The 14,147-nt window shown below is 49.2% G+C and overlaps 1 protein-coding gene across 2 annotated transcripts; it reads left to right on the top strand.

Moving 5' to 3' along the window:
* The first annotated feature begins 220 nt into the window (after window positions 1-220).
* Window positions 221-13,666, top strand: sncgb (synuclein, gamma b (breast cancer-specific protein 1)). Of its 2 annotated transcripts, XM_035398384.1 has the most exons (6): window positions 221-666; window positions 6,334-6,375; window positions 6,858-6,985; window positions 7,721-7,738; window positions 10,675-10,725; window positions 11,054-13,666. In XM_035398384.1, the coding sequence occupies exons 1-6, from the start codon at window positions 546-548 to the stop codon at window positions 11,060-11,062; spliced, it is 369 nt and encodes a 122-aa protein (XP_035254275.1). In that variant the 5' UTR covers window positions 221-545; the 3' UTR covers window positions 11,063-13,666. The 2 variants fall into 2 exon arrangements, with proteins under 2 accessions (XP_035254275.1, XP_035254284.1); XM_035398393.1 differs by lacking the exon at window positions 7,721-7,738 and having other exon boundaries at window positions 227-666.
* Window positions 13,667-14,147: the final 481 nt, after the last annotated feature.

The raw sequence follows: 14,147 nt of genomic DNA, 5'->3' as shown, positions 1-14,147 counted from the left end.
GAGTACAGACACAGCTCTGTTCCGTCCTCTCCTACGGAGCGAATGAGAAGCGGGCCAGCCGAATCCCGCATATTAAACATGCAGCCAGTCGGTCTGACGTCGCAGTGTGGATGTGCGTGTGTCTGCCGTGTGCGTGAGCCAGAACAGGGGTGGGGGGGGGGAATGATGGAGTGTGGGAGGAGGAGGGGAGAGGGAGAGGGGGGGCGGTCCGACTTAAATACGCTGCAGCATCCACCAGGTTCCGTCTTTCTGAGTCCCGCGCTCGCACCCACCTGCTCATCTCTCCCTCTCTCGCTCCGTCTCTCTCTCTCTCTCTCTCACTCTCTCACTCTCTCTCTCCCTTTCGCGCACTATCTCGCTCGGCCCGACCAGAACCGACGGAGCACAGACCGTTCAAGCGTCCTCTCGGAGAAAAGCGGCACACGCACGCACACACACACGCACACACACGCACGCAGAGCGAACACGCAGAGCGAACGCACACGCAGAAACGCTTCCAGCGCCAGCCGATCGCCCAGGGGAAGAGCCGGTAGCCGCAGCCCAGGATGGATGTACTTATGAAAGGCTTTTCCATGGCCAAGGAGGGGGTGGTAGCCGCCGCAGAGAAGACCAAAGCCGGGGTGGAGGAGGCTGCAGCCAAAACCAAGGAAGGGGTCATGTATGTAGGTAGGTACCAGTGAGCGGGGAAAGGGGGGGGGGGGAGGGGGGGAGGGGGGAGTGGGGGGGGGGGGCTGAGCACGCAGAGAAAAACTTGCTTGAGGAAAAAGATAGAAGTGCACCAAAGAGCACAGCAGTGATGGGAGAGATTATCATCCTGCTGAGAGGATCTGGCCTGTGCTCCTCCGGGACCTTGAATAGGACAGCACTGGGGTAACAGGAGTAGTGCTTGTATTTTTTTTTTTTTAAGGGGGCGAGGGGGGGGGGGGGGGGTGGCTGTTTGTTAGGAGCAATGACAAGCCCGAGGACTGCAGGACTGCAGCAGAGGGAAGGAGCAGGGGTGTGGTGTCTCAGAAAGACAGAGTGGGACAGAGGGACAGAGTGGGGGTGGGGGGGGGGGGGTGAAGGAAAGAGGGAGAGAGAGTGAGAGCGAAAGAGAGTGAGAGTGTGTATATGTGAGAGAGAAAGAGAGAAAGAGTGTGTGAGAGAAAGGGGGGGAGAGAGAGATAGAGAGAGAAAGAGCTCAGAAGTTGGAGTGTATGAGAGCCCAGAAGGCTTCGTTTGCTCGTGACGATGCTGACGGTGACGACAGCAACGACCTTGAGATCGTGACGGCACGGGCTGCATCAACTGCAGGCTCTGCAGGGGAGAAAACAGTGCGGACGGCGTGCACAGCCTGTCCTCGGCTGCTTTGAATACCGCCGTGACCCTGGGTGCTCTATGGCAAACATCAAAACCTGTTTTCCGCAGAAAGAAATAACCTGATTCCTGATCCAGGTAGGGCTTGGAGGATATATCCTGCCTGTTTAAACACTGCAAACGGTCAGGTGTGTGGTGATGCTGTTTGGTCTGTGAGGGCACAACAAAATGGGGCATAAAACACTGCAGAGAGAGAGAGAGAGAGAGAGAGAGAGAGAGAGAGAGAGAGATCCCGAATACAGCACAGTGACTCTCCCTGGGATTCTGAAGTGATCAGTCAAAAGATTAGACAAAGATTGGATGGAGAAACTAAACGAACTAATTTCTCAATTTAAACGATGTGTTCAGCCCACTGTACGGCCGGGCAGCTGGCCACCGCATTGTCCCCTGAAGCAGAGCCCCTGTCGCAGTAGGGTGCACTCGCCCGTGACCACCGTGTCCGTATCTGACGCAGCCTCCCCCTGACGGCGCCGCCGTGTCGCCGGACAGCCATTAGGGGGAGCCGGAGAGACGCACTGCGTTATGTCACGGCGCCTTCACAACACTGCCCCGTGGCTGCGTCCGCACAGGAGAGCACACGCCGTCTCCAGCAAGCAAACAGCGCGAGGGAGAGAGAGAGAGAACATACGAGCGAGGGGGAAGAGAGGGAGAGAGAGAGAGAGAGAGAGAGAGAGAGGCAAGGGGAGGAGGAGGGGGCCGCTCACAGATTCGTCTAAGTGCGTTCTTCGATGATTAACTCCGGTGCCATTAATTTGGGAGTTATTGCCTGGCCCGTGCGGTCGATAGACCCAATCAACCGCCCCATCCATTTTGTTTGCTGCAGCGAGCGGCCGAGAATGCAGACATCAGCACCGCGGCGGGCTTCAAGCTCCTCCCCCCCCTCCACCTCCACCCCCCACGCTACCCTGTGTCACACCATCCAACGGACATGCTTGCTACCTTACTCTCTGCAGCTAGGGCTTCACAGAGGGTACAGGGGGATGCCACATCAGAGAGGGTGCTGGGAATGTTGGAGACGACGCGAGTCGTCGGGGTTGCTGTGGTTGTCGGGGTTTGGGGGCAGCATTGGGGACGTAGTGAAGGGCAGGGGGTCCTGAAGGTGATGGGGGTGGCGACAGTACGATTTTGGGGTACTAAGTTGTCAGGAAACGGTTTTGGTATCCAGTCCCTGCAGAATTCTGCAGTGAGATGGTTCACATTTCCCCCAGGGTGCACCTCTTCTCCCTCAAGGTCAGCTACCCCTTGGAGGACGCCATTTTGCGGGGCCTGCAGGTTACTAATACGGAGGGGACATTTTGTAGGTCGTTTGGGGAGGGGGATCAGCGTTCCTGCATCCCGGGGTTCTGACCCTGTCGGTCGCCATTAGAAGGCCACCCTAGAGAGGAAGTCCTGCCCAGCATTGAGAGAGACAGATGAAATGTAAAAATAGAGGTGGGGTTTGGGGATAAGGGCAATTGTAATTTCCCTTTATTAATCCATTTTTTCTTAATGCATCTTCATTTCAGCGGTTAAATGAATTCACGCAACCTTTAGAGGGCCCTAGTCGAATGAAATGAGTCGTTTGGAGGAATTGGCCAAACAGGGGATCAGGATGTCAGCAGGACTTGGGCGGGACTTATAATAATGACCGTACCTCTCCTTCTGGATGCAGTACGTTTCATTTCCCTTCAGCATCACCCTCTCCTCAGGTGGGGAAATATGGCACCTGAAAGCTCCCTGGATGTCCCGGCGTCTGTCCCGTTTGCGGGCCCCTCGATTTAGGGTCCGCATCAGGAGAAGTGGGGGACGTGGAGAGGGGGCTCCGGTCTGCATAGGGCAGGGGGCAGAAAAGAGCGATTAAGTGAGAGAGTTCTGCGCTGCCTAGTTATTTTGGCAAGATGAATTCCAGCCAGACACTGATTGCACTTTTTTTCACCTTTTCTGTTTTGCTTAACCATTTTTTTAAACTAGTCTTCATGATAGGTAAACAAATTAACAGGAGAAATATAGACAGAAGATTAAGTTAGAGCACTGTACTGAAATAGGAAAAACAGCAGCTGAAATATGAAGGAAAATCGAGAGATGTAGACAGGAGATTGGGATGCTGTGCTCGGTGAGAAGGGGGGGGGGGGGGAGGTTGTTTATTTTGGGCCGAGGCTGTGGAATAATCCCGAAGTGTCGGTGCGGCAGCTGTTCCTGCGCTCCTCTGTCACGTGAGGAGGGGGGTGGGCGGGGGGAGGAGCAGGGGGAGGAGCTGGGGGGGGGGGAGGGAGGGGGGGGCAGCACGCAGACGAGCGTGCGGGCGGGGCGCTGGGCCAGCTGCTCTGCTCGCGGGCGGTCTGGCAGTCACGCGGCCGAGGGCAGGTGGGGGAGGGGGGGAGGGCGCGCTGCGGAGCTTCGGGGGCGGGGGGTGGGGTGGGGGGGGGGGGCTGATGCGCTTTGGCTTAGGGTGTGTGTGGGGGGGGGTGGGGGGTGGGGGGACCGTGTGCTGCGGGATTATGGGCTGAGAGCTGCCAGGGCTACCCTGAGAGAGTGAGTGCATCAGTGTTCACTCACTGGGGTTGGTGTGCAGGTAAAGATCACATATTCACACGCACATACACACATGCACATGCACATGCACAAATGTACGCTCTCACACACATCATTGGTTCTGGGGGATGGCTATATCTCCGTGCACTTTGGTTCCACTCCCACACGCACACACACATGTACACACACACAGACTTGCACACACAAACAGACAAATGATTTTTTTAAAGCGTGACTGTGATAGAATCCCATTCTGCCTGCCTGAACAGGATTTGCCATCAGCAACATCCTCCCTCTGGGCAGCACCTCTGACTCTCTATATCTTTCTGTCTTTCTCTCTCTCTCTCTCTCTCTCTCTCTCCTCTGCTGGTTGCATAAGTACCATTTACTCATGTAGAAAAAATCTCAATAATACAAAATGTGAACTATACAGAGAGACAGAGAGGTACAGCAGTGACTCTCACATGATTCTCAGATAAGCAGTCAATGTATCTTTGAAGAAGGCAACAGACCAGCTCCTCAAAATAACCTTCCAGGAATTACCGTCTGTCTGAGGAGTAGTGTGTCTGTCTCAGTTCTGCTTCCGTCTGGAGTGGAGTGCAGAAGGACAGACAGACAGGTTGACAGACCCTCTCCGGCTGTGTTCTGAGCCTCTGTGAGTGATTATGATGAGAGGCCAACTTTCACTTTAAGATCAGAGAGAGGTCAGGCTTGCTCTTGAGAAATGACACGGATAAATAATTGATTTTTTTTTTCTATCGCTGGTAAACGGAGGCTCCGAAACATGTCACGTGTTGCTTTGCCATTCTTATGTCTGGCTACTCCAATTAAATGCACAATTGGTTAAATGCCGCCCGTATATTTAGACGGGCTCCGCAGAGCACCTTTTCACCGGTGGCTAAAATGGCGGTCGCCGCGCATCGACGAGCAGCACGGTGAACCGGAGAGAGCGGCTGCGACGCTGCGAGGGAACAAAGCCGTGATTCGTGGCTTCGATTGTTTGTGTAACTGTGAGGTTTGTGTGGCTCTGTGTGTTTGTGTAACTGTGAGGTTTGTGTGGCTCTGTGTGTTTGTGTAACTGTGAGGGTTGTGTGGCTCTGTGTGTTTGTGTAACTGTGAGGTTTGTGTGGCTCTGTGTGTTTGTGTAACTGTGAGGGTTGTGTGGCTTTACGTGTTTGTGTAACTATGAGGTCTGTGTGGCTCTGTGTGTTTGTGTAACTGTGAGGTTTGTGTGGCTGTGCGTGTTTGTGTAACTGCGCGGTTTATGTGGCTGTGCGTGTTTGTGTAACTGCGCGGTTTGTGTGGCTTTGCGTGTTTGTGTAACACTGACGTTTGTGTGGCTTTGCGTGTTTGTGTGGCTGTAAGGTTTGTGTGGTTTTGCGTGTTTGCGTAACTATGAGGTTCGTGCAGCTTTAAGTGTTTGTGTAACTATGAGGTTTGCGTGGCTTTGCGTGTTTGTGTAACTGCAAGGTTTGTGCGGTTTCGCATGTTTGTGTAAGTATGAGGTTTGTGTGGCTGTGCGTGTTTGTGTAACTGTGAGGTTTGTGTGGCTCTGCGTGTTTGAGTCACCCCAGGGTTCGTGCCGCTTTGCGTGTTAAGTGTCATCACACGAAGACACTGAAGAGTCCCTCTTGTTTGAACGGCACAATGACATGGACACAGCGTGCGCTCGGAGCGTCTGATGGAAGCCGGGCTTTCACAGTCGCGATTAGCTCACCGCTCCGAGCACAACGGTCTTTGGACGGGTGGGTTTGAGCCGTTTTGAGCTGGGGCGGGAGGACGGCGCGGGACGCGGGAGAAACGTTCACAGCCGCCTCTCTCTGCAGCTGGACAGCGACCTTCAAGAACAATGGCACTTTCTGGAGAAGGAGCCGTTGACCCTTGACCTTTTCCTTGAAGGGTTCTTTGTGAGGAGGAGGAGTGCAGCAGCTCCTTGCTTGAGGACAGAAAGATTACGTCTACTTCAGTCACCCTGAGACATTCATGCCGGCAGTCAGACCACTGGTAGTGATCAACACTGGCCAAGCCTTGAATCACCCTGTGGTTTGCATGCACACACACTTGGCTGACACACACTTATACGCTGTCCTTCTTCACCCAATGGGTGCATGCACACACACACACACACACACACACACACACACACACACACTCGCAAACATAAAATGAAAAAAACTGGTGCTCCATTTTACTGCATTGCTATGCGATTGCACATTGAGCTCAGGTTTGCCATCTCAGACCTGGCCAGAGACTTCAGAAAAAAAGAGGTTAATATCATCCAGCTTGAAGGGTTGTTCTCGGCACCATTTCGCAAGGCTTTCAAAACAGGATGACATCACCCAGCGTCTGAACGTCACTGGCGAGAGGACATGGCTAGTTTTAAAAACAGTGTCTGGTCTCTGAGACAATGGAGTCAAAACATCGCTGCTGAGGGTTTATGGGCTCTTTCCTCTTCTCTTTCTGCAGGCTCAAAGACAAAGGAAGGCATGGTGTCGGGTGTAAATACAGGTAGGCTGTATGCCTGCATCAGCACTATACACTGATGATATACTGCATTAAACCAAATAGTTTTTTAGCTAATGAGAGCATAATCCGCACTCATAAGAATCTACATAAACAGAATAGCCATTCCTTGGCTTCTCAGTCCTCTTCATGTGGAAGGACCTTTAGGTTCTGTTTCATGGATGGTAAAAATTGCCAGTCTTTCTCAAACAATAAAGGACAAAAAGAAAACTTCTTAAAAAATGCACTTCAACCTCATGTGATATTTGTCATTTGTGTTTGTGATGAAATTTCCCCATTTGAAATTTCCAGAATTGAAATGCAGGAAACTGATAACTGTGTGTAACTGAACATAGGGGAGAACAGAGGGGCTCAAGTTAGCCAAGCTAAACAAACCTGCACCAGAGTAGATGAAAACATAAAGCAGGAAAAAAGTTACTGTATGTGGCAAATGGCAAATTAACCAATGAGTGCTCTTCTTAATGCAGTGGCCAATAGGACCACCGAGCAGGCCAACATAGTGGGGGAAACGGCGGTCACCAGCGCCAACGATCTGTCCCAGAAAACCGTGGAGGGGGTGGAGAACGTGGCGGCGTCGACCGGCCTGGTTAACCCGGTAAGTTGATGTCGCGGTCTTCTTTCCTGCGGGTGGGGGGAATTAGGCATTACTGGAACTACCGCATCTGATATCTTCTTTAATTTCCTGGGATGCGTGTGCCACAGAGGTCCCCGACCCTGGTCTGGGAGAGCAGCAGGGTGTGCCCATTTTTGTCATTACATTAAAGCTAGGTTGGTTGCTGTGGTGAGCTAGCCGTGTAACTAACTGCTTTAATTTATTCATTAAGCGTTGATAAACATAAGGACTTTTAAGCATTAACATAATATCTCATTTCAACTTTAGGGGTGACAATAAACAGGAATTTTCTTGTAGGATTTCTGGGGTTGAGGGGGGGGGGGGGTGGTCTGTAACATTACCAATCAATACAAGATGATAATATTGGAGTGGGGGGCATTTGATATTCTCCCACAGTTAGGGGGGGGGGGTGCACCCCCCTGAGATCTAGGTCTATGGATTAGCAACAGAAACCAGCAGACCCTTCAGCTCTCTGGAACCAGGGTTGGGGAGCATTGGTGTTGAGAAATGGTCGATTTTCCTCTTGCCTCGTGTGAAACGTGTCATTTATTTTAACGAGCCTGTTCTTACAGAGGGCTGGGGACAGAACAGGTGCGCTTGTGCACACAAGCTTTCAGTGAGCTCTCGGCCGAGTAAGACTTTAGAGCCGTTCCTGTTGTTAACCTGTACTGTTCTGTCTTTCCATTTGGACAACATTCTCATTGTGGATGGGGACAGGAGGAAGCCGCATACGAGGTGCCTTTTATTGGGGGGGGGTTGGAAATATGGAGGGAGGGGGGTATTGGGGGTTGGGGGGGGGGGGGGGTGTGAATGCACAGCATGGAGTATGCAGCCATTTAGAGCTCTCCACTAAGCTGCCTGATGTCTCCTTTTCCTCAAGGGTGGGGTGCCTGTCTGAGGGAGGGGTGGAGGGAGGGGGGTGGGCAGGGAAGAGAAGAGGTGGGGCCAGGGGCGGGACTAATTGGTTTGGCTCTGCTGTGCTGGACAGTAATAATACATTTCCAAAATTAGAATCAACTAATTTCCTTAATTAATGCAATGCTGCTCTTTGGGGACCTGCTACATCAGTCTGACTGAATTCATTGGGCTGGACCAGGGTCCTCTGTAATTTGCACATTAAAATCTGGCTCTTAGGTGATTTAGTATTTCGGAGTATATCAGGACTAAATTCAAATCAAGATTCAACTGAGCAAAATTTATGATTAATCTCAAATTACTTAAACAATGATGAGACCATGGCCCCCAAAGAACAAAAGTTGAATGTTAATCCCTTACTAAATACCCTGATTAAAACTCACTCAGCCTTAAAATGATTGGCTCTGTGAAGCAAAAAGAACTTCATTTTAGAGCTGTTCAGAGAAAGTCCACCTCTCCACAAGGTGGCGTCAGTGTTTGCTTTTTTCATCCTCACTGCAAAACTAACCTGCTGCTGTGCTGCCTGAGAGAGATGTTGTTTGGGTTAAATAAATGCATTAATGAAAGTAGAAGCACACTTGTTTGCTGCAACATCTTAGGCCACGCGATGCACCTTATCTAAAAAAGGTGACTGTGCTGGTGGCCTGCATTCTAAGATTTATGTGACAAACAAGCTTCCTTGTTTAGATTTTCAGTCTATATTTTCATCTAGTCTTTTGTTACTGCACCTTTTTGGCCATTGTCGGATAAGGTCATTGTATTGGGTTTCCGGCTTCAGAGGCACTGATGAGTCAGACCCATAATGCAGCTGTAGTCACAGCAGAATTTATTTTTATTTCTTATTTTTGCTGATATCTGCTCTTGGAAGGGCAGTGGAAGGTTGCATAGGGGGAAGGTCAGTGCTCTTTTGGGCCTTGGTAAAAGTGAGACTGACGTGAGGGTCGCAGCTGGTCGGCTGGCAGCTCGAGCTGGGGCATGCTGGGAAACGGAGGCTTCTTTAAGAAGTGGAGGATGCAGTCCCTCAAACATAACCTCACGCCTCTCTGCCTGTCTCTGTCCTCTGTGTGTGTGTGTGTGTGTGTGTGTGTGTGTGTGTGTGTGTGTGTGTGTGTCTGTGTGTGTGTTTGTGTGTGTTATTGTTTGTTCATGTGTGTGCATCTGTGTGTGTACGTGTGTTTGATTGTGTCTCCTCCTCGCTCTGGCTTCTTTTTTTACCTCTTCATTTAACCATGAAAAACATCTGCCCATAATTATGTCCCCGGTCTCCTTTACAGATCTCACAGATCTGGTCTTCACCCCCCTCCCCCCCCCCCACCCCAGTCTCTCTCTCTCTTTTCCGCAGCATCCCTCCCTCCCTCCCTCCCTCCCTCCCTGCTTCCCCGTCTCTCAGTCTCTCTTTGCCGCAGTGAGCTTGCTCTCCCCGAGCTGCCTTGTGCTGTAAACTGTCGATCGGGGGGTGGGGGGGTGTGACAGACACACAGAAACAGAGCGTAGGGCGGGCAGGAGAATCAAGGTTTGCTGGAGGTGTTTGGTGGGGTCCTGGGGGTGCTGGGGCACACAGACGGCAGTGTGCATGAATGCATTAACCTGCTTCTACAGTGACTCAGCATGATTCTGAAGCAACTGCATTGCAGTCCAGCGGATTCTCCCTCTAAAGCAGGAGAAATAACTCTTTCCTCGCCTCCAGGCTCTGTCACTAACACCCTGATGGCTTATGCACAGTATGTTATGTCCGTAGCTCCCTTCTTTCTCTCTTTCTTTCTTTTTATCTTTCTCTCTCTCTCTCTCTCTCGCTCTCTCTCTCTTTCTTTCTTTCTTTTGTCACGGCCTGATTCCATTAGGATGTATTCAGCATGTACATTCCTGTTTGTATATTCATTTTTAACTTTAAAATGAAGAGGTGAGTATAGTTACTGCTGCTGAATTCTTTGGATTGATGCGCCACTGTTTTAAACCCGAAGTAACAGCTGAAATAAGGGCTCGGTTTATTTCCGTTAAGAATGTTTGCGCATTCACGCGATGATCTTTCATAAAGACTGTCCTCAACCAAACGCCTCGATGCAGCAATCGGTTCATGCACCGAGCTGGATCATCTCATTTTAAAAAAAATATATATACAATCATACTGCTTCTTTTAACACCACGAGGGACAATAGTCCAGATTCAATCGACATTTTGTCCTATGATTTACAAATAAATTCAAGCCTTACTTTTATCAGCTATGCAGTTAGATTTTTTTTTCTCTTCTATTTATGGTGTTTGCTCACAGAACCCACAAGGCATAATGAAAATCTCACGGACAAAATGAAACCTGCATTTAACTGAGAGTCGATGTAAATGGGATATGTTCATTGAATCCGAGTGAATGAGTCGGCCCAGAGATGACCCATCGGTGCTGCTTTGGCTTTTGGTTGCTCCTGCGAACGAATCCCATTTGAATCCCTCGAATCGCTGAATATTTGAACACCGCCCGCCTGGCCTGGCTGTGTCCAGCGGTGAGTGTGTGACAGCGGGTTCATCGGTGGATTCAGAGTCATATCCAGTCCAGGGCACTCCAGGGTGCGCTCATGAGCGCTCGGCCCGGCTGGATCTGCCTGCAGCGCAGGGGCCAGCAGGACGCGCGTTTGAGGCCAAGGCGCTAGATTTGGGCTGCTAGCCTCACCCTGCGCTGCTGGGAGGCTGTGTCCTCTGGTCCCGCAGGGAGGGAGGGGTGTGATATTTGGCTAAGGCAGCCCCCCCACTGTCTGTGTCCATAGGGTGACTACTCTCACGGTGGAGCCATGGACCAAGGTGGGGATGGAGGCGAGGTGAGTGGGGCAGGGGGGGGCACGCACGGTAGTGAAGGGATATATAGGAATACACACACACACACACACACACACACACACACACGCACACATATATACACACACATGCGTTCACAAATTTATTTTCTTGCCATTAGAGAACAATGGGGATAATTTTTGTTTCTGTGGAAATTATTATTTTATATACAACACACTGCATTTTTCGACTGATGAACAGTTTCTAAGTTTTTACGATATGATAATATTGCTGTAGCTTGATTAACTCATATCTATCTATCTATCTATCTATCTATGTATCTATCTATCTCTATCTCTCTTTCTCTCATAGGGGTATTAGTCCTGCGTCCAGGGATCAATTGCATTGACCCCCACGTCCCCCGCCCTTCGCCAGCAGGAGTCCCCTCCCACCTTGCCTCACCCCTCCAAGACAACAGATGTTACTAATATTTTTTTGTGATATTATGGAAAAGATCCCAGTCCCCACATATTCCTGCTCAGCGTCATGTAGCTTTCCCACCCACGTCTTCTGATATTGATGTCTCAACGCCTCATTTACTGCACACACCAATGTCAACATCACACTTACCCCCTCACGTGCACGCACACACACGTACATGCCTAAATACACGCACACTCACACAAATACACACACACACACACAGACACACGCAGACGCACATGTGCACACACGGACATGCACACGTGCACACATGCTCAAACACACACATCCAGACACACACACACACACACACACACAAACAAACAAACACATACACAAACACACACAATTCTGTACAGTACATGGACACACACACCCATACAAACTTTCCCCTTGGCAGGGAATAACTCCACTTGTTTTGAGACAGCTGGGAAATAAAGAGAATAGTGACAATGGTACTGTATAGGAGTCACTGAGCAGTGAGTTGAGTCAGGCGAAAAGCAGGGGCTTCCGTATTTAGTGATAAGAAGGCTGATGTACATTCATGACAACTAATATTTGACTTATCCAGTAATAATAGTTGTAATTACTGTGTATTCGTTTGCATAACTGTACTGATTGAGAGCTCCTTAACTGATGTCTGCACCCTCAATGCCCAAAATACCATCCCCCAGCAATCCAACCGTCACCCCTCTCACACCTCCCACATGACCCCCAAATTAAACCCCGTTCAGGGGCCGAGGAGCAAGGAGGTCAGTCGAGTAGATAACCTGTGTGCATCTCAGTTTTGCTCCTCGTAGCGGATGAGAGGGTAACTCTTGTCAGAGGCAGGTATTTTACCCCACCAATGCTGTTACCCTGTTACTCATAAGAGGAATACTCAGAAGAAATTACGTGTTCTGCGTAGCAGGGTTGTGCCTGTCCATCTGACGGAGAATGAGAGAGGAAGGAAAGGACTGACATTGACATGGGTCCATTACAACCAATAGCGTCTTTAGAAACAAAATTTAAAAAACAGCATTGCTCCAATAACCATTCGGGATCCATGAAGTAACTGAGCAGAAGGGTCTATGATGAGGTGGTGATGTAAGCTGCCAAGGGGGTATGCTGGGATGGCTGTATGTTTGACCCTACAGAAGAAAGACCTTTTCCATCCCAATGTCTAACTGCCATCTCAGCCACCTCCCCACCCTCCCGTCCTCCCTGTGACCCCCGTGACCCCTGTCACTCAACACTGTGTTCCGCCCCTCACCCAGTCTTGTGTTTGCTTTAGGTGACTAGAACAGGTCTTTTTGAACATTGCAGAGTTGTTTTGTTGAAACCATTGGAAACTAAAGACTGCATGTTGCCTTACAGTGTCAGCGCTCACATAACACGTACAAACACACGCTCACACGCTCACATGAACACAAACACTCCTTCATTTACACGTGTGCTGTCGCCTGAGCCTGGGTCATGGCTGAATATCAGCTTATCTATCCTGGGCATAAATGAAGCATCCTCCTAAAGAAAATACATCGGGGAAAAAAAACAGCAATAATGATATTGTTTATGCCTCACTTCCCATCAGGATTACAGTACGAAGCTGTAAAGTTCTTAGTCTTGTAATTGCCAAAGGTGTGTTTATAGATAATTTGGGATTTGTACTGCCCCCATATGGTCTAACGGTAGTTACAGAAATTGCAGTTATAGGACAAGCTTTAATTACACATATGCCTTGTTATTTTTGTATCAGCAGGTTCCAGCAGGGCAGGATTAGGCAGGTACTCTGGGGGTCTCTTAAGCAAGGAGGTGAAAATTAAGATGTAGACAAGGGCCTGTGTCTCACCTTTGGTAAATCTGTAAAACCGAGTTGGGGAACACTCAGATCAGCATCTTTCTTTTGGACCTCCCCTTTTAAGTTAATCCTTGACCCAGTCATTTCAGTTCCAGCAGCAAACCTGCAGGAAACAACCCCTTTTCTCTGCACCAACTTACAAATTATGGTGCCTCCAAATATTTCCATCACCAATTATCATACCCAATATATCTCTTTGCGTGTCTGTTTTCTCAGTGTCCTGCATAAATGGTGAGGGACAGAAGCATTTTGTTTTGAACAAGCTCCATTCCCTCCCAGGGATCTTCTAAAACATTGTCGCATCCTTTGGATACTTGCCCATGGTTCACCTTTGCCTATTGTTTTGTCAGTGTGAATAAGGCAGTTATCCTAAGCATTCTGTACAAGTGTGGCTAAACTATGAGCAGTAGCCAACTAGCCAATGTTTAATGTCGAATGTAGCAAGACATGCTGATTTACCTAGCCATGCATCTGCAGAATCAAGCATAGGCGCAGCACACACACACACATACACACACACACACACACACAAACACGTGCAAATACGTACACACACACATTCACTCATTCACAGATGTGCACCATGTTTGAGTTGGCATCAAAGCAGACAAGCTGATTTTATAAACTGTAAAAGTGAAATAAAGGCAGTTTTGGTGAAATCCAGACCACGTGTCGGGTTTATTTCTTCCTTTGTCCGCATTTCTGCACAGTAAGCCAGGGAACACGCTTATCTTTGAGTTATAGCAGTTGTGTGCTTGCCCAAACTGAACAGAAGCTATATAGGTTTTTCACTCATAAAGCAGAGCACTGGGCTTGGGTTTTCACTCCTTGTAGAAAAATAGATGGCTGGACGTAGTTGCATTAATGGGCCAGCAGGGAGACTCTTCCCTAGACATTGATAGACATTGCATTTTCCATCCAATGCAGTGCAATAAGAAAAGTACTTAAGGCATGAGGCTGCTCCAGACACCTTTCCCCCTTGTTGTGATAGCCTAGCTTGAGCAATAACGTAATTGTTGAGGAACTAAATCAGATCTTTTTTTGTCGATGCTTGGAGTATGTGCTCTTCAATAAAATAATTACTTAAATTTGCTTCTGTTGTTCATTTTAATGAAACGATGCATACATTTTTCAGCATATACTCAC

The sequence above is a fragment of the Anguilla anguilla genome, chromosome 2, assembly GCF_013347855.1.
Source record: "Anguilla anguilla isolate fAngAng1 chromosome 2, fAngAng1.pri, whole genome shotgun sequence".
Classification (NCBI taxonomy): Eukaryota; Metazoa; Chordata; class Actinopteri; order Anguilliformes; family Anguillidae; genus Anguilla; species Anguilla anguilla.
The sequence above is the reverse complement of the archived record's forward strand: the minus strand, read 5'-3'. Positions and strand labels throughout refer to the sequence as shown.